Source organism: Micropterus salmoides, unplaced genomic scaffold (assembly GCF_014851395.1).
Source record: "Micropterus salmoides isolate LMB-PRFRI ecotype aquatic unplaced genomic scaffold, ASM1485139v1 Ms_hic_scaffold_5, whole genome shotgun sequence".
NCBI lineage: Eukaryota > Metazoa > Chordata > Actinopteri > Centrarchiformes > Centrarchidae > Micropterus > Micropterus salmoides.
Window position 1 is genome coordinate 31,754,282 of NW_024044237.1, and position 25,686 is coordinate 31,779,967.

The window sequence follows — 25,686 nt, forward strand, 5'->3', positions numbered from 1 at the left end:
CCTTTTAACATAAGTGCATGGAGCCAGTAACAAAAAGAAACCACTAACCCAGATAGTGTTGCTGTTGTAATATACCCAGTTTCCCCTCTAGGATCAGTTCATCCCATCTTGAGCTACACATGACTAAAACTGAACTGAACTCCACACTTGGGACAGACGCACAGCTCCTTGTAAATCTTTTGTGAATGTGTTTTATCCTACTTCAAGCAGCACAATAGTGGTTTTACAGAGATTCTGAATTTGCCTTAAATAGGTTGTTTGACTGAATCTCTCAGTGAATTGAATTTGTGGAGAACATTTAAAGTCCTGGAAGGAAGTAAACGATTCTGCGTAGTGATTGTTTTGCTTGCTCTCTAATCAGAAGGCATCGTGTCCTGTGAACAATAACAGGATCGTTCTGGCATTCATAGATAGTTACTGTCTCAGACAGACTTGGCAGATGCGTAACATGAACACACAGGTTGTGTTGAAGATAAAGAAGCGTCTGAGTCGTGAAAAGTTTGTGTTGAGCTTTGATAAAATATGAAAACAACAAACCCTCTGGGTGTCCAGTGCATTTGAAACTGGAGAAGTTGGTCAAAATTGGTGTGAATGGGTCAATACAAGTTGCTACACACGAACTACACTTAGAACAGGCCAATATTGAAAGCTGGTATGTATGTGGGCTATAAAACCTTTTCCTAAATGGATTATGTTAATAAAATTGATTACAGTCTCAAAAAGTAAACATGTAAACAATTGCACATCAATAAATATTTGCTATGGGAAGGTGCAACTTTTTCAGCAGTCTGTAAACTGAGAGAGTGAGAGAGAATAAGCATGTGTATTTCACATAATCTGCCATAATTTCAATGAAGCACATTCACATCTAGTTCATCCCTTTACCAGCACTCTTTAATTCTAACCAAAGCTACATGAAACCATTTAACCACCACTGGTATAAATCATGCCATCTATGACACAGTGAGCTGCTGTTGAATGCATCTTATACTACAGGAATGTCTACAACTAGGACCTGAAACTTTGAGATTTCATTTAACTAACGTTATAGCTATAACCAGCGCCGCTCTGACTACAGCGTTTCACATCTACAACGTCACAAAAAGAGGAGCTGCGGGAAACATTGTTAGATTCATGTTCAGCTCACATTTATTTACATGTCCGCTCAGGTTTAATCATTTCAGACACGCCGAATAACTGCAGACATGCGGCTGGCAGATATATTTAGAATAAGTCAAACTATAGTTTAACGGCTCATTAACGTTAGCGCTCCTCCACTGATAAACACGGCATTAGCTCTGTGGCTAATTTAGCAACGGGCAGCGTTAGCTGCTGTAACGTTACGTGATTTTAGAGAATATTTAGAAGTGATGAACTAGGGACAAATGTGGACCGTTCGCTAGAACTGCCACACTGTTGCTAAATGTTACGTCTGTCAGCAGCGTAGCTTTCAATACCCAGCTACCGTAACATTAAACTGCTGTGAGCTACATTTCTCCGATCTGTATGGACTCTTTAATAGACAAATCTATGTCCACCTCTGGCCATAACCATCGAGGGACAGCTGGCCAGCATACCGACAGCCCTACCTCTACCCCACTCGAGCCCTTCTTCTCCAAGTGAAAATTTACTACACTCATCTAAAGGATTATTAGGAACACCATACTAATACTGTGTTTGACCCCCTTTCGCCTTCAGAACTGCCTTAATTCTACGTGGCATTGATTCAACAAGGTGCTGAAAGTATTCTTTAGAAATGTTGGCCCATATTGATAGGATAGCATCTTGCAGTTGATGGAGATTTGTGGGATGCACATCCAGGGCACGAAGCTCCCGTTCCACCACATCCCAAAGATGCTCTATTGGGTTGAGATCTGGTGACTGTGGGGCCATTTTAGTACAGTGAACTCATTGTCATGTTCAAGAAACCAATTTGAAATGATTCGAGCTTTGTGACATGGTTCATTATCCTGCTGGAAGTAGCCATCAGAGGACGGGTACATGGTGGCCATAAAGGGATGGACATGGTCAGAAACAATGCTCAGGTAGGCCGTGGCATTTAAACGATGCCCAATTGGCACTAAGGGGCCTAAAGTGTGCCAAGAAAACATCCCCCACACCATTACACCACCACCAGCAGCCTGCACAGTGGTAACAAGGCATGATGGATCCATGTTCTCATTCTGTTTACGCCAAATTCTGACTCGACCATCTGAATGTCTGAACAGAAATCGAGACTCATCAGACCAGGCAACATTTTTCCAGTCTTCAACTGTCCAATTTTGGTGAGCTCTTGCAAATTGTAGCCTCTTTTTCCTATTTGTAGTGGAGATGAGTGGTACCCGGCGGGGTCTTCTGCTGCTGTAGCCCATCCGCCTCAAGGTTGTGCGTGTTGTGGCTTCACAAATGCTTTGCTGCATACCTCGGTTGTAACGAGTGGTTATTTCAGTCAAATTTGCTCTTCTATCAGCTTGAATCGGTCGGCCCATTCTCCTCTGACCTCTAGCATCAACGAGGCATTTTTGCCCACAGGACTGCCACATACTGGAGGTTTTTCCCTTTTCACACCATTCTTTGTAAACCCTAGAAATGGTTGTGCATGAAAATCCCAGTAACTGAGCAGATTGTGAAATACTCAGACCGGCCCGTCTGGCACCAACAACCATGCCACGCTCAAAATTGCTTAAATCACCTTTCTTTCCCATTCTGACATTCAGTTTGGAGTTCAGGAGATTGTCTTGACCAGGACCCTAAATGCATTGAAGCAACTGCCATGTGATTGGTTGATTAGATAATTGCATTAATGAAAAATTGAACAGGTGTTCCTAATAATCCTTTAGGTGAGTGTATTTGTATATATCTGTCCCAATTAAGTCTAGCAGCTCTCCGCTGGCTAGCAGCATTTCAATCCCCCGCTCTGCCTTACCCTGTCCACAGGTGACGTCTGGATGATCTCAACGCTGATGGGCTATCACGACTCGACGTCATGCGACTTTGTCGCTTGAGTTTAAAATTTTCAACTCGCGCGAGGGAAATGGCGGCTTTACGCATCTTTGCATTGACTTTGTATGTAAATGCACTGCCCTCACACTCACTTCAGTTTTGGTCTGAAAGCACCTTTAGACCATGTAAAGAGAAAGCAACGCTTTACAACCCTGTTCAGGACCTAGCTCTAATCTAAGTGTACAGTTTGCAAATGGTGTGTATGGAACTATATTCACAGGTTGAAATATTATGTACTCTTTACAGATGTTCAAAAAGGGTCATGTACGTTTTGTCCAAAACCCAAAGATAAGACAAAAGCAGCGAATCCTTACATTTGAGATGCTGTGATTAGGGAATATCTGCCTTGTTTAGCTTTAACAATTAAAACGGATAAAACAATTTGTCAATTATCCAAATAGTTGTGTTCTGTCAAATTGTTTCAGCTTTAGTGACTTGAGAGAAATAGTTAAACCTGTCGAACCTTCCGCGACATACAACATGAATCCTAGTTTTTATGCCTGGATAATTACCAGAGGTGTAGTCAGTCTCAACATCGTTGCACATTTGCTCTGACTCTGCTTTTGTTCCCTGATGAGCAAATACAGAAAGTTATTTTTTTTTTCTCCATACATTGGCTTGTGAATTAAACAAACGTGTATAAATGGTGGGTTCCAACCATTTTCTCTGTTTAACCAACAAAATAGAGTTTGTCCCATTATTTTTGCCTCCTTTTCATGTAGGGTTGCCTGGAAATTTTATCTTGACTGCTGCCTCTGGGAGAAACTTGCTGCCATTTAGAAGTACTTGATGTACCATCTCTTCCTCCTCACTGCTCATTCTGATACACTTGTAGCTTGAAGTAAGGGAGAGATAATATCGCGCCCTGGCTACCAGTTTGGTATCGTACAATGAAGAATTTTGTCATAATGATTGTGTTGCTGCTGTCTAATCCTTGACCTCCTCATGTACTCAGATGTGTAATTTAGTGGTTTTCCACATGTCCTTCTTTAAGACTGTCACTCTGCAATTAAATTTACAGCGAAAATGTAAATCTAAACTTCTGTACATTTACAAGCCTAAGTAGAAACAGCCATTTAAAAGGATGTGAACAGTTTTTTGGGTCTGACCTGAGAGGCGTACTACACATTAGCTTCACTAACTTCACTCTTGGCCTTCACACCTAAACTCAAAGCTCAATTATTCAAGTGTTGCGGCTTCTTGGCAGCGCATACAGCCTCCTGGCCAGCTGCAGCCTGCTTCTCTTTGGAAAGCGTCTTTTGTGTGCCTGATTTCCCCAGGCACCGAATCCGGGCTGGAGGATTGAGGGCCATCAAACAGAATTAAGAGGAGACAATAACTGTGTGTGTGACGGTGGATGTGAGTACTCGTGCATGTGCGAGTACTTACAGTTTGGCAAAAGCATGTGTACATTTTTGTGTAGTTTGTGTGCATTTTTGCCTGCGTGTCAATGTGTGTGGCCTAGGAGTGTGTGTGTTTTTTTTGAAGTGGAGCCAAAACTTCCACAACAAGAAGAGGCCTCTCCTCCTGGCTCCATCCACTGATGCAGGCCTTCAGTGTCCGTCGCTCCAGCTGGCAGCCAATTTATACCAAGGCCAAACACTCCAATACCCACAGGCAGGCCAACAGGGGCTCTTTGTGATGCCAGAGTGTGTGTGTGTGTGTGTGTGTGTGTGTGTGTGTGTGTGTGTTGTGTTCTTTTATGTGTGTGTGTCTGTTTCTGAGTGTACTTATCAGCTACTGACACAGTTGTTCAGCTCATGATTGACTGCAAATGTTGTGAATCTCCAGACTTAGCTCTATCCAGAGGACTTCTCTCTGTGTTCACATTGGTTAAGGCGTGAATTACATTATAGTAGTGGCTCAAAGTTAATGGATGCACTGGAAACTGTGTAGCTCCCGTGTGGCAGTAGTCCTGTCTTAATACAATACCAAACTGTAGAATGTGATATCTGTATTTAAATATGTAAACAACTCTAAAGAGAGCATGCAATTGGTCGATGGTTGGGCGATGTCTACAAAATATCCATCGTACGATGTGTGCAATGAAACATCGGGATGGACAATGTCATGGGGTGCGCGGGTGGGAGGCAGCAGTCGTTTTATGTGCATGTGTTCTCGCACAAACGTTACTTGGTAAAAATAGGTAGACTATTAACTTATGTTACAAGTCGCAGTGGATATTTTATGCACGGACCAGGTAAAGCAGCAGTGAACGCACATGGTGCAGATGTTGGTTTCAGTTGTTGGACAGGCTGCGTCATTAATAAGCTGACGTGCGGCTCACCTGCTGCCGTGATAACGGATCGCGGGTGGAAATATACGGAAAAACGACGAGTTGTCAGTATTTTATGCAACTTTATAAAACATACTGCTGATTGAGAAAATGGAGCAGACGGGGTGAGAGAGGCAGAGAGAGGCGGGGCAAGCCGGGGTGTTTACCTGAGGTGTAGGTGTGTCAGAGTGTGGGGAGAAGAGAATTCCGAGGCAGGTGCAAAGCATACTTAAAAACAATAATAAGAATGTTTGTGTCATTAAAACTTGCTTTCACAGGGTGGTATAATGTGAAGATTTGAGGGGGGGGGGGGGGGTTTACAATCACGATCGTCTATTGGGCCAGCCCTAAAAAATATATATAAGGCTGCAGCTAATGATGATTTTAGTATTCAAAGCTTCTATAGATTATTTCAACGATTCATCGATGCGTCCCGGTAACGGGATCAGCTGTGCACGTTTTTATAGGTGATAGATATTTATTGGTCCTTTTGGAAATTCATAGCGTGTCATACAGCAAACATCAGACCAACAACATCATCACCCGAGTGCTATACAAGTTATACTAAAGGCTCGTGCAGACTACATAACTTGGCGTCTTGTGACTTGAGGTAGTTGTGGCGTTCACACTACGTGACGGATCGGAGACAGGAGGTCACACACTACAGGAGCGGCTGTGTCACCCAACGCTGGTCTCCAAACCACGTTTTGTCAAGAAAACACACGAGAAATGTAAAAACGGGAAATGAGTGATCCTGTACACGAAACAGCTGTTGTTTATTATAAATATAGCAATTATAAAGACAAAGAATCTGGGTGAAAGGATGGGTTAGCACATGTTTGTAGCAGGGATTGTCTGAGCTACAGAGAGAGCTGCAGGTCAGTTAAAAGGTGCAGCTCCCCGACACCCAGTTAACTCCTGACTGTGAGATTCCAACTCACAGCCCAAAAAGGAGAACAACAAATGCACGTGTGCACATTTTCAGTTGAGGACTGCGGCTTACTTACTCTAGTCTTCAACTCAACAATCAATCGTGATTTCAGTTAAATGCTAAAGTTACTGTTACCTTGTCTGTGGTCCGCTGGCAGAACACCGGGTGCTTTCTGGTCAGATGGCGTCGTGCTGTTGCCGAGGCGACACAAGTTTCATTTTACAGTGGACGGACTGTAACATTAACTGTTTTCTTTTATCTTGAAATAATCCCATACTTTGGACACTTTCTTCTTTGTCCCTGGCTATTTTCTCTGTCTTCCTCCACTTTGCAAACCGCGCCATCGTAATTACCTCGTATTCACAGCGATGTGCGACAGTCACAAATGTCCGTGCGAAACAGTGTGCTATATAGTTATATGGATTAAACGAATTGGATTAGTAATCGATTTATTTGATGAATCATTTCAGCCCTAATAAATAAGGATGGATGGATGGATGGATAGATAATGAAATCAACACCCAACAAGTTACAAAAAATGTTATATTTAAGGTATTTAGCTGATCCTCTTATGTAGAGTGGCCGGTGCTACAATTTTCCATTCACCAGCACTACAAGCAGCCATTATGAAGGAGTGGATTCGAGCCACAGTCCTGACAATTTTGCTGTGACCTCAGAATAATCCTCTAAAATAGACGACTGGAAACAAATTTCCAATTTTGACACGAATTAGGTCAGGTCAAACTAATTCTATTCAATTACTTAAACTGCTTTATTTTGACAGTCCCACTTGTGCACCAGCAAAATCAATTATCCTCTTCAGCCTACTGTGGCCATTTGTGGGGAGTTCTGGTAGTTGTCTAAAGAGAAAGAGATTTCTTTATATTGCTGTTTCTTCTAATGAGGATGAGCAGCTGAATGGGAACAATCTCTGGTAAATATTAGCCACATGCAATTATTTACCAAAGATTGTTCAAAAACACACATATTAGCATCTTTAATGTTACCCACAGATTTCTTAAGGAACGTTTAGAAGTTTGGGGGTTTTGAGTTAGGGCAGTGGTTCCCAGTTTCTTTGGCTTGTGAATCTTTTAAATTTATATTTAATGACCCGCCCATCTGCATCAGCATTTGTCTACAGTCATTATTTCCTTTTTTGTATTTATCCTCTACAGAATTTTCATTAAGTAACACATGAAAAAAATAAAAAAGATAACCCATAACAACAATAAAAATAATAGGCTACCATTCAACTACTATGGCTTCAACAGGTGGCATATTATGCAAGGAATTGAATGAAGTACTCTGTTGGTATTAGTTTCACGTTAAGGGTACAGGTTTTGGTACTGGTATCATAAAATTTTAAATGATACCCAACCCAAGGTAGCAGTGATATATTCGCGGGTGTCGTTGCTGTCGTAGAACATGATTGATAAAACCAGAGCAACTGGTTTCTGAACGTGTAGGTGGTATGAATGGAGAGTGTGTCTGTGGGGGAAACCGTTGCGGCTTGACAGGTTTCAGTGGGAGGATGCGTGATGATGAACCCACAGTTTCATTGTGAATCACTACAGTATGACAGAAAGGCCATCCGTCATGTTTATTGACTCCTGGAGCTTCTAATAGTAATAGACACGAGTTCTTAATTTAGACTGATATTCAAATTCTCCCTCTGACTATTTTTGAAGTATTATGTTTGCATAATCTATTTTTTAGAGCTGAATCAGTGTCAGTGAATTGGTTGAGTGAGTCATAGTTGAGGAAAAAATGACAATTATCTGGTTACAGGTTCTCAAATATGAATATTGCTTCTTTTTTTTTCTTCTTTTTTTTAAGCCTTCTACAGATTGTAAATTGAATATGTGGGTTTAGGACCGTTTGCCGGACAACACGAGACATTTGAAGATGTCACCATGAATAATTCACTGCTAGACCAAAGGATGGGATTAGTCGAAGAAATCAACCAATTAATCAACAATAAGAATAATAGTTAGTTTCAGCCCTATTGTGTTTCTGTAAATGTTTTAATATAGTACCATTGTACAGCTTGAATCACTATGTAGTAGACTGAATCCCTGTGCCAGTAGTGCGCAGTACTTTGATAGCTGTGGTAAAATGTCTCTGTACTGCTGCCACCAAGATGGAAATCTGACATTCTGGTTAAGTCATTTAATAGGGAACACAAAACCGAAGTGGGGCATAGCAATAGACATTTGTCTCCACAGAGCAAAACCCACTTTAAACTTTACATTCAGTCAATGATGTTTACAGACTTGAACATGATCAGGTGGATGGGGAATTACCTGCCAAGTAGAGTAGATACACAACCACAATATACAGATTATAACCCTGCTTCATACTCTTAGCTGGTGTTTTGTATGATACCTGATGATAGTACATGGAAATAATGTAGGCTCCTAAATATAGAGTGTAAAGAATCGTCTGGATGCTGAGCAATCACAGAATTTTAGGAACTTATTCACAAGTGAATGTTAAAGAGAACAAAAATAATTGTCTAATATGTCTATGGTTATATTCTCTGCAAGATATAAAATGGAGATTTTCCAATATTTAGGATAACTGGCACAGTTGCACAGCACTGAAGTTTGCTTTACCTATGCTGTCCTGATATCTGGAATATGGCATTTGTGCCTTTTGTTGGACTGTTGACAGTTGAGACAGGCTGGTCACTGAACCTGATGCGCTGCAGTTACATGGCATGCATCTTAACCACTTGACTACCAGGACGTCTCTAATATATGACGGTTAACAATAATATTTCCAATATAATGAAAGCAGTCCATCTATTACGGTGGATGCAGGCAGTCTATTTATTATACGCTTCCAGCTTCCATGTGACTGATATCCTTAAATGACCCTGAATGCAGCAGGCTAAAGAACGTAAAGAACTGAACTGAACTCAGAAGTGGTTTGTTATCTTTTTTTTTTGTCTTTTTATATATAAACTGCTCAAACAAAAAATAAGGGAAAACTTAATCATCACAGTATTACATCAGGTCAATTAAACTTCAGAGATATCAATCTATCCAGTTAGGAAGCATAACCGATTGTGAATCAATGTCACTTGTTTTAGTCCAAATAAAAGTGACAACAACAGGTGTACTGGAGAGGCAACGGCAAGACAACCCCCAAAAGGGGAACAGGTTTACAGGTGGTGGACACAGACAATCGCTCTCCTCTACCCTTCCTGACTGATAGATCTCTAGTTCTGCATTTTGCTAGTGTTCTTGTTACCACTGGTAGCATGAGGCAGTACCTGCAGCCCGTTGAGGTTGCACAAGTAGTCCAGCTCCTCCAGGATGGCACATCCATGCTTGGTGTCGATAGAAGATTTGTTGTCTCCTAGCACACAGTCTCAAGAGCATAGAGGAGGTGCCATGAGATGGGCTGTGACATGAGGAGAGCTGGACAAGGCCGTAGAGGGGCATCAGCCCGCCAGCAGGACTTGTATCTGCTCCTTTTTGCAAGGATGAACAGGAGGCGCGCTGCCAAAACCCTACAAAATTACCTCCAGCAAGCTACTAGTGTGCATGTTTCTGTCCAAACTGTCAAAAAGAGACTCCATGAGCGTGGCATGAGGCCCCAACGTCCTCTAGTGGGATCTGTGCTCACATCCTTGCACCATGCAGCTTGATTGGCATTCGCAGAGCTGTTGTCAAACCTTACGTTGGTGCAGTGGGCCCTGGATTCCTCCTTGTGCAGGACAGTGACCGGCCTCATGTGGCCAGAGTGTGTAGGCAGTTCCTGGATGACGAAGGCATTGATGCCACTGACTGGTCCTCACGTCCCCTAGACCTATATCCAATTGAGAACCCCTAGGACGGCATGTATCAGTGCATCAAACGCCACCAAGTAGTGCCACAGATTGTTCAGGAGCTCACTGATGCCCTGATCCAGGTGTGGGGGGAGATCCCCCCCCCCCCAGGACACCATCCACCATCTCATCAGGAGCTTGTGATTTCATTTTTTCAACCTTGATTGTTGGTTTGATTTTGAATCCAGCCCTCAGTCGGTTGGACGACAGATTATGCAATGTACGGTAAAGATTTTAAGCCATTTCCTTCAATGAGATCTGCTGTGATTTAAGTGTTCCTTTAATTTACAGCAGTGTATTTTGCCTCCAGTATTATTCCTAGTCCCTAGTCATCCAGCAGTGGTTCGTGAACACCACCACCACTGCTGCAGGGGACAGAAACTGAACAAATATCTTTTCAGAAGCAGCAAGATCTGCAGTCTGAAGTTATTTTATTTTGACACCGTTCAAGGGACGTTAGTTCTGTAACCACAACAGCAATTCATAATAAATGTAACTAAATTTTGTTCAAACCAGAGTGGGAAGTTAACCGTGTCACATTTTTATATGTGGTTTATTACAAGCTGTACTTTGATCCAGAGCTGGCAAACAAAATCCACATGTGCACCCTGTTTTGGTATTGTCTCATTCTTGTTTTATCATGTCGTGAAGTATTTCACTGCATGTTTATTTGACATCTGCCCTTTGATACTTGTTGACACGTTGAGCTTTTCTCGCATTAGTAACTGCTTGAGAGCAGATGTCGTCGTCGTCGTCGTCGTCGTCGTCATCGTCATCATCTGTCTTCTTACAACCACAGCCCTTAACGTTCTGGGGTCTTTTTACATACAGACAGTTTTATGTTCTTGCACCTGTCTAAGCAAACAAAACACACAGAGGAAACCCTCCTTGGTGTGAACATGACCTCAACTCAACCCCACCAGCGCACAAATAAAACATTACATCACTGAGGAGTCGCCAGGTGTCATGTGACGATAACATCTGTGTGAAGCTCATCAGCGTGTGACGGCTCTCTAATAGGCAGCACTGTGGTGTGTGTGTGTCTCCCCAGCAGCCCCTGCCACATTTCATCTCTGTCGACTAACTGGGCTAATTTCAAGGTCTGATGAGCAGACAGAGGCAGGCTGGCTGACTTACCGTTGTCACCGGAGACTTTAAAGGCAGTTTATTTGTACCTTTTGAACTGTGTGTGTGTTCTTGGAGGATGATAAAGCAGTGGTGGGTGTTCGCCTGGCAGTCCCTCTCCCATCGTGACTGGAGTGGTCGGACTCCTACAATTAAGCAATGAATCACACACACAGTGATGGCAGGACTAGTCACTGCTGCCAGGCCGGATGACAGGAAATCTGTTGCCCTCTGTGGAGGACAACTACAACTTTCAGCAACACTGTACAGTATTAAACTTGTGTGGTAACGTCGTAATATTCTTTTTGTTTGTTGGTATTTGGCTTGCCGATCAAACAGTGTGGGTGGTGCAGTGTAGTTTTGATTCTTTTGAGTTTCCATTGCAGTTTGACTTTCTGTAGGTAGCTTCTGTTTCTTTGGTTGCTCATTAAACCAAACCAAATTTAGAGCTTTTAATTAAAGGAACAGTCTGACACACTTAAATATACCTTGACTCGAGAATAATATCACTTCATGTCTGTATGGTACCAGCACCTCTAAAGCTCACAAATTAACGCACTATAGCTTGTGTATCTAATTTTATTTACAAAAACCGAGTACTTAAATGTGACAGTTTACTGGATGTTAATTGAAATGCAATTTCTTGGCCAAGGACCAGTAACTTTTTGGAGCCTCCGCTGTTCGCCTGGAAACTGCTCCCGGCCAAGGAGTAGTCCAGCACACAATGCTCGTAAAACGGTGTTAATTGGTGAGCTTTGGAGGTGCTGGTTGGCAGATTTTCCAGATTAGGCTTTATGCTAAGCTAAGAGGCAGCAGGAGACTTCATATGTAATGAACAGACATGAGAGTGGTTTTGATTTTCTCATCGAACGCTGGGCAAGAAAGCGATAAAGCGTCTTTCCCAAAATGCTGAACTATTTCTTTAAAGCTGATCTGGATTTAAGTAGTATTCTTCATTTTCTTTGATTGTAACACATTTCAGGATGAATCTACCAAACAGCTTTGTCACTTGCTTCTTTCTCTGTTTTAGGCTCCAATGAGAGGCTCTCCATGATGAGGAGCTAACGCTGTCGGCCGCACAACCGCAGGAAGAGACGTGGGCCGCTGCACCATCCACAGTCAACGCATGGCGGTATTAGGGGTAAGAACCACATTGTGTGGTTTACTCTCATGTATTTATCAGTACTGAAAACCCCAAGAGCTCCTGTTGTATTTTCTTAGCCTTGAAAACAGTTCTAGATATTTAATGGATGTGGGTCAATACTGTGTTTTGTTTCTCACTGGAGCTTACTGTTAGGCTGTTAGTAGAAATAGATGCCTTCTAAGGATAAGACTTCAGTACTAACTTTCCTGTGCATCCAAGTGTTGACGCTGTACCAACATAATATAATTGAGTTATTAAGTGAGAAACAAAGGTTTAAAAAAATCTTCAAAATCAGATCTTCACAATTGTGAAGCTAGATAATATCTGGCATTTGTCTTTGACAAAAATAAGTGATTATCAAAGTAATTTTCTGTTGATCAAGTGATCGATTAATTGACTAATCTTATCAGCTCTAACTCTGAGATATTGGGTTTATGAAATCCTTTTAAAGAGTCGTAAGATAACAAAAATGCACCATCATCAAAAGTTTTTCTTCAGTTCTTAAAAAGCTGACAGATGGACATTGGAGCATTTTGTCTGTGTGATGATAACGTCTCTGTTTGTCTAGTGTCTTTATCTTCTTTGTATCGATCTCAGTATCCAGACACTTTCATGGTTATAGCAGTCTGCGAGTATTTTAGAACAGGTTGGAGCCTCTAAATGATGGATGTCAGCTCTCTCAGTGTCTATCTCATCAGACACAGCCAGCCATTATCTGGGTGGTAGCTCGGTGTAATTTCACATCTGATAATGTGACTTTAACTGTCTGCTGTTGTAGTCTGTTGGCCTGTAACACACTCAGGTCTGTAAGATGGTCTGTCGGTTACTGTGTTTTTTACTCCACCATACAATAGCAGTTGTACATGTTGTTTTACTGGTTGGTAAGCTGCCACAGTTGGGAAAGTCAGTTTTAATATTACATACTCTGACATAAAAAGGGAAATGAATCTAAGATGGAAGAGTAATTAAGAGGAACAAAGCTGCTCTTAAATCCTGGCAAGATAAACTGTTTGTTAGTAGAGTTTATTTGACGGATGGCGGTGAAAGAAGCTGTCAGATTCAGAGTAAGTAGGGTTGACAAAAACATCAAATGCAATTGATGTACAGTCTAACAAACAAGATATCTTCACCTGTAAAAATGGCTCAGGGAGAGCCCAATGGAAAACTACGTGAGTCTGACCATGAGTGGAGCCTGACAGCTGAACAGCCTCCTCAGGGTTTCTTTCTGTCCTCAAGTTGATACCAGAGGCCAGTCTAGTTTCATCAAAAGAAAACATTCTCTTTGAGTTTGTTATTTGAAAAGTTATTCTTGATAGCAACAGATATTCTCTGTAGAATCCACCTAATAAAAATGTCTGTCAGTTAGCCCGTGCACTGCAGTTTATATATCCATCTCCATGGTGTTTATGCACATAACACTATTGTGCATTTCTACCTTCATGTTCATTTATTTCATTTAGTGAACTGACGTCAATTGGGGTAAAATAGGATATGAATTTGAAATGTTTCAATAGCAGAAATGACTTATTTTAGAAAGTAGTTTACAAGCACTGTAGTGTTGTGGCGAGTTGCTGTTGTGGTTTGCACTTCAGGGCCACCGTACTGATGTGACAACCAGCAGTTGCAATTGTGACCATATATCACCCAATTTATATAGGTGTATGTAGCTTGTAACTAATTTAACTAAATAGGTCGCTATTTTTAACATTATTGCCAAAAGGTTAGCTGACAGCTAAGTGGTAGAAATGCGTGTACTCTTACATTGTCTCTGGGAGAAGAGGCTGTATCCACATATTTAACTACAAGCCACAATAATGTAAGATAAAAACAGCATGCAAGCCTTTTCAGTCTTGTCTTTCTTTAGCTTCCATTAAGCTTCTTTTTAGTAAAACTAAACAGACAGCTATAACTAAAAATACAAAAACACACATAGGACGGCATGTTTCTTCAATTGTGAGATGTGTATGTGTGTATTTTTATCAATTCAAAGTTCGTCTGGATCACAAAAATGACAGATTTTAAAGCAAGTCACTTGAACTGCAAATGTAAAACTGTGATTTTGATAAGTGAGGGGGACATTAAGGCATCCCGGATGAAATTACAGTCTGGGTTTTCAGTGCTATTTTAATCCTTCCTCTTTTTAATTTTAATCATTGGCGTAAGTTTGTCGATGAATGTCAGGGTGCAGAGGAGTTAGTCTAGTCTGCTTTTAGTATACAAGCATGAATATTATATTTAATGAAAATTAAATTTATGTGTGTTTGAGAACGTCACGGGGTACTGGAGGTCACTTTTTGACAGCCACTTCTGGACATTAATGTAAAGCAAATCATTAATAAAACAAAACCACATTGTTAGTTATTGAAAAAAGGACGCAGAAAAACAATACACAGCTATTTGCCCGCTCACACATCATCTGAGTCTCCCAGTTTTCGCTCAGCTCTGTGAGAACAGAGAGGACTCCCAATGACTTGTTGATGATGTTAGAGTGAAACCACAGTTAGTCATTCAGTTACTCAACACACTTCTCTATAGCAAATCACTGTTTTCAACACGCTTCTCATGCACATCTTTTAAAGCATGAATCACCCACTGAGCTCCCAGTCGCTGCCTGTCCAGCCATGCTTGTCTGATTGTGATCGTGCAGGTACATGTTGAACTGAAAACTCGTGTGCTACAGCTGTTCTTGTTCAATGCCAGCAAGATGGAGATATTTAGTGTTAAAGTGAACTCATACCTGAAAGTGTTTCTCCGATTACATTAAGAGTACAGCAGTGTTGGGGCTGCAGTAGACTTTTAAAGGTTCTCTTCAAAAAGACACCCAACCAGAAGATGAAAACACAGGAGTACAGTGACTGTGGTTGGCAAGAAAGCAGGGATGATATCTAACTAGCTCCCTGGGTACAGTAAAACGCGGCATAGAAAAGAATGAAGCATGGGTGTATTTTTAACTATGTTGTGCCTACTGTGGCTTTTATTCAAGGTTTTAGTGTTTAGTGTCTTGAGGTGCACTAGACACTAAACACTAAAACCGCTTATCTTTTCGTACAGTACATAGAGGAATGAAATTGTGTTTCTCCTGGTGTAAACAAAAAGAATGAAAGATGCAACATTCAGTGGGAGTGAAGAACATTCAGACTGCACATAAGGTGCAAGAGTACAAAACAAGGTACAAACAAGTAGTCCAATACGCATGACAAACTTACAAGAAGCTATTATAAAAATAGCGAAAACGAAAGTATAAAGTGTAAGTAATGCAGCAGGAGCAGTTTGTGGGCCCCTGAGGATATTGTAAGGTGCAAGTAGTCAGACAGGCTATGGTGACCGGTAAAGTGAGTTAGTGTATGAAGTGACTAGTGCAGGTGCGTGTGGGTGTGTGTGTGTCAGCTGTTGCTGAGTCTGGAGGATCTTGTCCGGATGCTCTGGTAGCTTTTTTTCAGACGGCAGCTGGGTGAAGAATCTGTGGGAGGGCGCTGAGGGGTCTTTCATCATGTTATGTGTGCTTGTTTCTTACACAGTACAGCAGAAGAACATAACTCTAATGACTTTCCTGGTTATTGAGGCTAAATTTAGCCATCCACTCTCTTTGCATCTCTGTGTTTTCAGAAACGCTTATTTGAACCTTTGTGATGTTATAAAACTTACTCTTTAGCCATTTAGCTGTAACTGTAGAGCTGCAGCAGGACGGGGCACTTAGTGTTGGCCACAGATTTGAATTGAACAGGATTTAACCTATAACCTTTTGGTGAAGGGGTCACCTTGGTACCTGCAGGACAGTTGGCCTCCCAGTTAAAGTAAAACAGACTGAATCTGTGATCTTGCAGGGTTTACTTCTAAATCAATGTCAGAGAATACAGTTGCTGACTTACAATAACTGAATAAAGAACGTGCATACCTAAATTATTTTACATTTGTTTACTTATAGGTAATGTTTTCCTGAAAAGTATCAGTTTCACTGTAAAAAGTAGTCTCATTAGTTTGTTCAATGTTCATTACTCAGACTGAAGATATTATAGTATTTGTGTTTTGATGTGTAAATTGTTTTTTTAATACTGTAGATTTTCACTGAAATATACTTGTAGATTGCACACCATTATTATTTGCTGATACCAATAAAAGTGGTAGCAACTGTTCATACAGAAAGACGGTGTGCTCGTAATGATTTGATTTAACCCTTAAAATAATTTTTTTGTCTTCTTCTTCCTCAGAACCCCGACATGCTGACGAGGAAGATAAAGCTCTGTCACATCAATGCCCACATCACATGTCGTTTGTGTGAGGGCTACCTGATCGACGCCACCACCGTCACAGAGTGCTTACACACCTGTAGGTCCCTCCTCACGCACACAAACTCTATTTCCCTGTTTGGCTTTTTGAATTCAAATGCTTGTTCCGTTCTGCTGCTCATCTCTCAGTTTTGTTCCTGTTTTGCTTTCTCATTGTCCGCTCTCCTCTTGTTTTTGTCTCATCAGTTTCTCATTGTTACTGTTGTTTATTTGACACAGTGGCTCTGTTTGTCTTCAAGGGTTTTTCTTGGCTCAAAAGATTGTATGTCCCTGATGGGAAGAATCCTGGAGGCAGAGTGATGCCTCCTGTGATCCCTGCCCGTCTGTTCATAGCTGTATTTTGACTTACAACGCTGCCTTGACTGGTCTGTCTGTGCAGGATCTGTCTGTTGTCTGGGTTGGCTGTGCACTACAGGCCCCCCTGCTGTGGACAACATGGTGTTTCATTTTTATTTATGTGTAGCACAACATAACACATAAAACAAACGACTCTCATGATTTATATAAATGTCATTTTATTGGCAGCCAGGGCCTTTAAACCAGAGGTCAACACAAACACAGGCTCACAGGATCACAGGAAATGAGATTCTTGTCACCGTCAGGTAATCTCCACATTTATTAGCCCTCGTACGAAGGTGAGGAGATATCGTCTCTCATCCACACAGGGGTACATCATTAGTGGGGGATTTGCAATAAAGTAGGATAATACCCTCTGTATATCTCCTTTTCTGTCAAAAGCCAAAAGAAGTTCTCATCAACCATTTTGAGGAAGCAACAAATAAAACAGGAACCAGGCTGAATTTGATTTATAAAGAAAGAAAAGAATCAGGTCATATGCTAAAATCTATGGGTATCATTCCGCATAGAACTTCTTACCAACAGCTGATTGTACAAAGCATTTTAAAGATGGTACAAAGATATTTTATTTATTAAATGTTTTCTCAGTTGTTCTTAATCTGTTGATATTCAGTTTTAATTTAGTCTAGATTCTGCACAATAGATAGTCTCAAACAAGTTATCTTGAATTAGCTGTAAGTTATTTCCATACAGAGAAAACAGATGATAGAAACAGTATTTATATAGCTTACTATATTTATATATTTACTCATTTAGCTTTTACATCCATATATTGACAACTAGGGCTTAAGGATCTTCAGTCAGTGACACATTGGTGGAGGTGTCGCAGTGGGACTTGAACCCAGGTCTCCCACACTAAAGGAACTTGTCTTATCCACTGCTCCATGGCCACCCTTGCATTCCTAAAGCTGACATCATTACTTTCCTAAAAATGATTTGGTCAAAGTTAATCATTTTTGCCAGAGTAAGGAGGATACAAAACGACAGACACCTCTTAATATAATGTAGTCCGGTACACCACCTTTAACTACAATCTCATAACTTTTCTGGCAATGTCACCAGAATCTGAATGTTATAAACGTAAAGGTAGAGTTTATGGCAGAGGTGTTGTGTTGGACATCATTAGATTGTACAGGTGTATCTTACAAAATTGGCCACTGATGGTATTTATCCACTTTCTGCTAACAAACACTTGATGATAACTTCTGTTCTGTGTTTTATACAATCTCTAATCAGATAGGCTGTGAAGTTAACACACGCCAGTAAATAATATATTTGAGCTGATTGTGTTAATTAAATGCTGTGAAGAGCAAAAATTGCAGAAATCCAGCATTCTTCAAAGGCAGAGAGAAATTCAATTGAAACGCTTACTGTGCCTCAGTTGTAGCAGTTCAAAAATAAAAATGGCAAGGCCCTTTAAAGACCACATGGGCCCATTTTCTTTGTTTTTGTTAATGAAACATTGAATTAACATTATTTTGAATTTGAACAAAATGAACAATTAAGTGCGTTTTAAGGGGTTTGGAAAGTCGAATCAGCTGCCAATTTGACCAGTGAGCAAGTAATTGAGGCCTGTTCAGCAGTTTGACTCATTCAATTTACTTCATAACAGAAGTTACAACGCTATTTGCAGAAGGGGGAAAAAGAGGAAATACACGAGACAGTGTATAAACACAAAGACACAAACCACAAAATATGAAGGTTTAGTTTTAAAAATGTGCCTCTGATTTAGCTTCAGAAAAGGCATCACAGTTGGTAATGTGTGATGTGATCATTTTTAAGGTTGAAGGAAGGGCTTAATTCTCGCAGTGTTTCTTAGTTGAAAGACACAGGACTGAAAGTTGTAGAAAATGGGGAAATGCATCTGAGGGCTTTTTGCTTATGTAACACAGGTTTTAGGACAGCGCTTCCTCTTAGATTCCTCACCCAGCTAGCCAGACACTGTACAAGCAGCAAGGCCTCACGTAATTTTTAGCCTCAGTATTTCTAAAACCATTACATGCTTGGTCAGGTTCACTCAAGCTACATTAGTGCCTCTACAGATGAAGCTTCTCGCATAATATGTTGGCTTGTGTTTACTGCCTTCTAGAGTGAAACAGAAGTAGTACGACCTTGAATTAACTGCTTTGTAAAGCCCGGGGTCACTGAGTTGACTAGGCCTCAGCCTGATTACCTCATGTGCAACCCCAAGTGGCCTTTAATGCTCATTAGTCGTTGGAGGGTCGCAGAGTTAACGCTATTGTCTTAAATGCTGGTGGTGTGGAAAGTACCATGTTGATATTTTTTGAGGTTCTTGTTGTGAAATCAGGATTTTCTGGTATTACTGGTAATAAAGAAAGAAAGGGTTCGGTGGATTTTGAGCTTCAAGGCATTCTCACCCCCCTACTGTGTTTGAATCGAACTCGACACATTTATTCCTGGTACAGTACATTTGTATCGGTGAGAATAATCTAATTAAACTGTTGACCTCTAGTTTCCCTGAAACAGATTGGAGTGAAAGCTTTTTTGTTTATTAAAGCGAGAAAAGCCTTTAAAAGTACCTTTTTAGTTTAGGTTTAAGTTTACTTTACTGCATGTGTTTAGATACGCAAAACCAAACAACTTCTAACTTCTTCTCCCTGCTGATGTTTGCAGCATAATGCATTTCTAATTTGCTCTAAACAAGATACTGATCTAAATGGTATCAAGTGTGTGCACCATTACGAAAAAGCAATCAACTTGTAATAGACATTGAAGGTGAACCAGACAGTGTAATACCTCGTGTGTCCACCGGAGGGAGTTCTTCTACCACAGATGGGAGTTGTTCTGCCCACTGTAAACATTAGAGTCTAGACCAGAGGCTTTGATTCTCCCTCTCACTTTGAAACAGGGGCTCCACCGTTGGAGAGTTGAGACGAAGAGATTCACATCACGTCCCCATTGCAGCTGTTCAGACAGACTATAATAAATAAAAAATGGTGAAGGTGGATTTGATGGAGGCCTGTGCGCAGTGAGTTACAGGTTACATCAAACGGTCAAGTGTTTTTATGTTTCAGAATCATTTTTAATATTTGATTATTCATCAAAGATCAGAATGTTTCGACAGCTTTGAAACCAGTGCTTTTGCTAGTCAGGCGTTTCATCATATCGGCGTGCACATCTCTTCTCTGCAGAATTGCCATGTCCACGCTCTAATTGTTTCCGTCACTGTTTAGTCAATTAATCTGTTTTATAGAATTTTGAATTTAATATCCCGTGGTGTGAACGATTGGTCTGACAAAGCTTTCAGTTTGAACATTTCACCCTGGGCTCTGGGAAAATGTGATGGATATTTTTAACTATTTGTACATTTTATAGACTGAATATTAGGGATAATTACATATTAATTGATAGGTTTGTATTAGTTAGTTGTAGTTGTGTGGTGATGCTGTGTACAGTAAATTAGAACTGCAACAATTAATCAGTGAGTTGTCAACTATTAAATTCATTTTCAGTGATTTTAATAATCTATTAAACAGTTTGAGTAATTTTTTAAGAAAGAAAAGAAAAAATTCTCAGATTTCAGCTTCTCAAATGTGAATATTTTCTGGTTTCGTTCCTCCTCTGTGATAGTAAACTGAATATCTTTGGGTTGTGGACAAAACAAGACATTTTAGCCCAGGGACCAAAGAACGAGATTTCAAGTCTAAAATGATGAAGTGTGGAAGAAATAGTACAAAGGTACAAAAAGTGAAAGTACTGCATCAATTAAATGTAATAATAAATTAGAGAAAGCATGACAAATTTAGTTCTTCGTTTAGGCCAGAGTGAATCTGATAAACCGGTCCTATTCAGTCAATTATCCAACCATGGTGCACCTGTTCTAGGTTGACTATACATATATATGTATGTGTTATATGTATATCTGTCTTTGTCCATTTTGACTTTGACAAAGACACAGTAGTCTGTTTGCACAATTAAAGGCTGGAAGTCAATCATTGTGCTCCGTTCATCTTTTTTCCCCTTGGAGGCTTAATTTCTAAATCTGTAGCTTGGAGAGTAACAATATCGCTCACGTGTGTTTGTGTGTGTCTCCAGTCTGTAGAAGCTGCCTAGTGAAGTATCTGGAGGAAAACAACACGTGCCCCACGTGTAGGATTGTTATTCATCAGAGCCATCCACTGCAGTATATCGGGTGAGTGAGAGAGCCGCCGCCGCTTGCTGCCTCTGGGAGCATCATCACTGCACTGCCAGTAAAGAATAAACTAGCAAGGAGCAAAGTGCAAAGTTTATTCTCTGAGCGTGTGCTGAGGATGGTCTGTTTTTCTATGTATTCTTAATAGGGATAGATACACGAACATAAGAAGCTTCAGTGAATAAATAAATGCTACACACGAGAGCATTTATTTATTTTTATCCTGAACTCATTATAATTCTTAGATGCTATTAAATCTTTTAACAGATTGTCTCATGGATTGTAGATGGTGTGCAGATTTTCATATTACTGAGAGTTTGTTCAGAGATTCAGGTGTGTTATGATAGTAGCAGCTAATGTAGCCTGGAGCTGCTAATCTGTAGCAGACATGAGGCTACAGAGGTCTGGCAAGCTCACCATGAACACTGCAAAGAGACCCAGCGAAACAGCAGCGTCTTTATGTGTAATATTTACAAGTAAAACTGATTGTCGGCCTCCAACTACACCTTCCACATCCATGTTATTAGATCAGGAGTAGAAGGGTGAGGTAGAAATGAATATTTTACCCTACAGCCTCTTTTGGAAATGTAAACGTTTCTGCCAACTGAAGTCCAAATACACGCCTCCTATGACATCGCCAGATGCTACGACCCGCAACTCTCAGGTTTGGTTTTACATGATGGGTGAAGTTAGCTGGTTGATTGGAAGAATGTATGTATACGCCCCCAAGTTCAGGATGAGCCCTCAAATATATTTAGACGTTTTACAGGAAGAGTTAAGCGTTTTATATAAAATTGCAAACAAACTGTGTAAAATTATTTTATTTTGGCAGATTCAAAAAGATAACTGGGAAACTGGTTTTGAAGTTGGAAAATGTAGTTTTCAGCAAGCACACCTGGGAAATGATAACAATATTGATAAGAATTTTAAAAATGAACAAATTTGCACCTTCTCTTCGAAATAATTGACCACTTAAAATGGAAACGAAAACATTTTCTTGTCTGTAATTTTCTTCTTGACTTGAACATACAGACTTCAGCCTGTACTGTAAACATCAAAGAATTAGAACAATGGATTTCATGAAACGATTTTCTCGTCAGGTTAAAATGAAGATGTAGCATTTTGGAAGTCAAGTTTGCTTCTTATTGTTTTGGCAAGTTCACTATGCCAGACTAAATCCTCCTCGCTGAGGGATTTTATTATTCGGGCCCCCTCTGAGCGCTCATGCATTAATGTTTGATTAATGCAACACACAAACTTAATGCCTACCAGCAATTTAGTCATTACCGTCTAAACTGCACTGTCTGCAGACTCATTGGTTTTGCAGGAAATGCTCCATTTCAAACACATTAGCTCATCGCACAGCTGTTTTTTGCCTCATTGTTTGCAGGAAATTGGAGTTGATGAGAAACATCACAAGTAATTTGAAGGCGAAACGCCCAGCAGATGACAGATAAGCCCAATCTGCTCATCAAGAAGATTGATCAAAGTTGATGTTTGAGATTGAACTCAAAATCACACTTGGACGTCTCTACACAGAGAATTAGCTCGGCGGAACTAATCCAGCTTCTTGGACTGTCAAGCGTGGCTTTCCTTGATGGTTCAAATCCATTTTTACATACTTGAAATGATTCTAATTATGACAAGAAAACCATCACCACATCACACGTAACATTTCTCTAAAAGCTTGCAAAGAGCAGCCTGTTATTCTGTAGTTCTATTGTATTGATATTGTAAAGATCATATACAAGGTAATGTCACAGCTAAATCACAACTGATTTTAAATATGCTAAACCTTACAGATATTGTTTATCACAACCTTAAAGACCCTGCACACCCAAGTGATTTGAGCTCTTCTCAGGAGAGTGTGTTTGATTTACATCTGCTTCAGTCTCCTGTGTGCTATGTTGCACCTCCCATGATGATACCAAGTGACACCTTTTTATTATTCTTATTGTTGCATGGAGTCTGGTGACCTTTTAAAAGATGTGTATTAGTGAGTGTGCAGTTGATGCAAGAAAGATTAGAGGCACGGAAATTACAGTTGGTATGGAACCTAATCGGTGGGATAAAAACCCACAAATTGTGATGACTTCAGCTTGCGGTTGACAATATATTAATAGACATTCTTGCCACCACTTGCTGCAGTGATGCACCACTGCTGGATGAATCCATAAAACAATTGTCATTATGTATTCTTTCCTTATCTTTATACCATTTTAAATAGTTGTCAGTTTTCAGTGGTCCTTGCTTTAGTTGGCAATGTTGGGCAGTAATCTCCTTTCCCAGCATCAAAGCCCAAAATAAGGAGAACATATTTTTGGAAGAGTGGTTCATCTTTCCTGTTTTATTTATTTAATGTTTATTTGACAGGGACAAATGCATAGAACATTGCTTTAAAAAGAATACAAAGTAGATGCCATGCATACAGGCTAATTTGCAACAACCCCTGTCCCTGGTTAGGCTTATAAAAATAAAACAGAAAATACTGAGTATTGTAAAATTTACAACCATTAAAATACATCCCGCACATGAAATAACATGGGCCTAAGTAGATGTAGAAATCACTATAAAACAGAGTCTAGAAACCATTTAACAATACAAGAACACAAAATAAGAAGTGTGCATATGTCTGTGCATGCTAACACATGCAGTCTTATGTTTGTATGCATTGTATTCTATCCTGTACAGTCAGTTTTCACAGCGTTGTTTCAGTTTCAGCCATTGCTTTAAATGTGTATTAAAAACCTTGAGTTCTGTCAATGTTTTAATTTCGGATGGTAAAAACCACAGACTTTCTATACTAAGGCTGTGACACAGGATTCCCTTAACATTAACATATTATCTGTGAGAATACACCACCACTTCTGTCCAGCAGGGGTCAGTTTTGCTGCTTTTGGGAGCGAGCCTCAGCTTCAGGCAGCTCGTTTTGGCCCCAGATACAATGACTCTCTGTGGACAGCAGGGAGGACAAACGTGCCACATTTTTAAAGGTTTTCCCTCCACAACATTCGCAAGAAAGTCAACATGTCGTGTCTGTTAGCTGGCTGCCACGGCTGGCTGTCAAAACGCCACGTCATGGTGATGGCACACTTGAGCCCACACTGCGCACCTGTGTCACCTGCACTGCCCAACAGTGAAAGGGTATTTAACACTCTGACTGACAGCATATGCTGTAAGCTGGCCTCTGAGAGCCATCATTTAAATTTTTCAGTCTATCTTAACATGCTTACCATGGATCCATAAATGTCAGTTTAATATTTATCAAGTGGGAATTTCTCAGTTAGCTGTGCCCCCGTGTTGTACTGCAGATCTGGTTTCCAACCCTGTTGACTTGTGCTTACTTTAAACAATGCTCTGTTTGCAACCTCCCATCACAGGTTACATATGTCTACAGATCAACCAAAGACTGATTATATCATCTTGGACTGCTTCATTTGAGCACTTTTTTTAGAGGCCTGAATAGAAGTTATTTGCAATAAAAAAAAAAAAAGCTTAGAAACTGTCTCAAAAAATAAACAAAATATGCTCTAGCCGCCATTTTTTTTCCTGCTCTCGTAGCCTCTTAATTATCTTCAGACCCCTCGGAATAAATTTGTGACCCCAGATGGGGTTCAGACCCCTATGCTGGGTACCGCTGCTGTAGATTATAAAACACAATTTTAAATCCAAAGAACACAGTGCCAAGTGCATCTGTAACATTTTATATATCCATAATGTTTGTTATAATAATGTAACTAATCAATTTCTTGTTCTTTTTAGCCATGACAGAACAATGCAAGACATTGTCTATAAATTGGTACCGGGACTTCAAGAGGGTAAGTGTCATGTATTGTATTTCTTTATGATGCAAGCCACAAGAGATCCAACTAACAACCTCTGGTCTAGTATCATGTCTGTTCATACAATGATTTTGCATCTCTGAGAAACGAATACGTTTTAATAAAATACTCTGGCTGTCATTGCTGGGCTTATAAGACCTAATGAAGCAGGTTACAGTGCACACACACACACAGCGTTGAACTTTTAAGTCTCAGCGTCAGTAGTGACCTTGAGAAAATACTATGTCCTCTCTAATATTTCTCTTTCTCCTCTTGTGCAGCGGAGATAAAGAAGCAGAGGGAATTTTATCAGAAGTTGGGGATGGAGGTACCTGGAGACATTAAAGGAGAACTTTGCAACATGAAGACTCATCTAGATCAACGCAATGGTACGATCTTCCTCCTCTTTCATAAACACTTTCACAAACAAGTCTTCTATCATGGATGAATTCTCACGTTTGTGCAAAGAGGAACCCACTAGTGAGTTGGATATACAGCCTTACAGTCTTGAGTGGTAATGGTACGTAATGCAAGGATCTATCTGGTCAAATATGCATATTTATATGGAGGTCTTCAGGTCTTCGTGATCAGACAAACCAACAATAAAGAGAACACCTCAGTTGTCCTAAAAAGGGACTGCAACCTACAAGTGGCAGGAGTTTGAATTTGCCTGAGAAACACAAATCCACGTTTGTGGTGTTTGTTTTAAGAAGCTTGGTTTATACTTCATGCAAGGGGTTTCAGGGTAGATAGAGT

At 40.3% G+C, this 25,686-nt stretch overlaps 1 protein-coding gene across 1 annotated transcript in view; it reads left to right on the forward strand.

Moving 5' to 3' along the window:
• Positions 1–25,686, forward strand: part of LOC119888319 (polycomb group RING finger protein 3) — a 61,655-nt gene that overhangs the window by 15,341 nt on the left and 20,628 nt on the right. The window contains exons 2-6 of the mRNA XM_038698843.1: positions 12,200–12,310; positions 16,522–16,639; positions 21,013–21,109; positions 24,872–24,927; positions 25,212–25,319. Of these exons, the coding sequence (XP_038554771.1) occupies positions 12,296–12,310; positions 16,522–16,639; positions 21,013–21,109; positions 24,872–24,927; positions 25,212–25,319 (394 nt within the window). The 5' untranslated portion in view covers positions 12,200–12,295. The remainder of the gene's footprint in view (positions 1–12,199; positions 12,311–16,521; positions 16,640–21,012; positions 21,110–24,871; positions 24,928–25,211; positions 25,320–25,686) is intronic.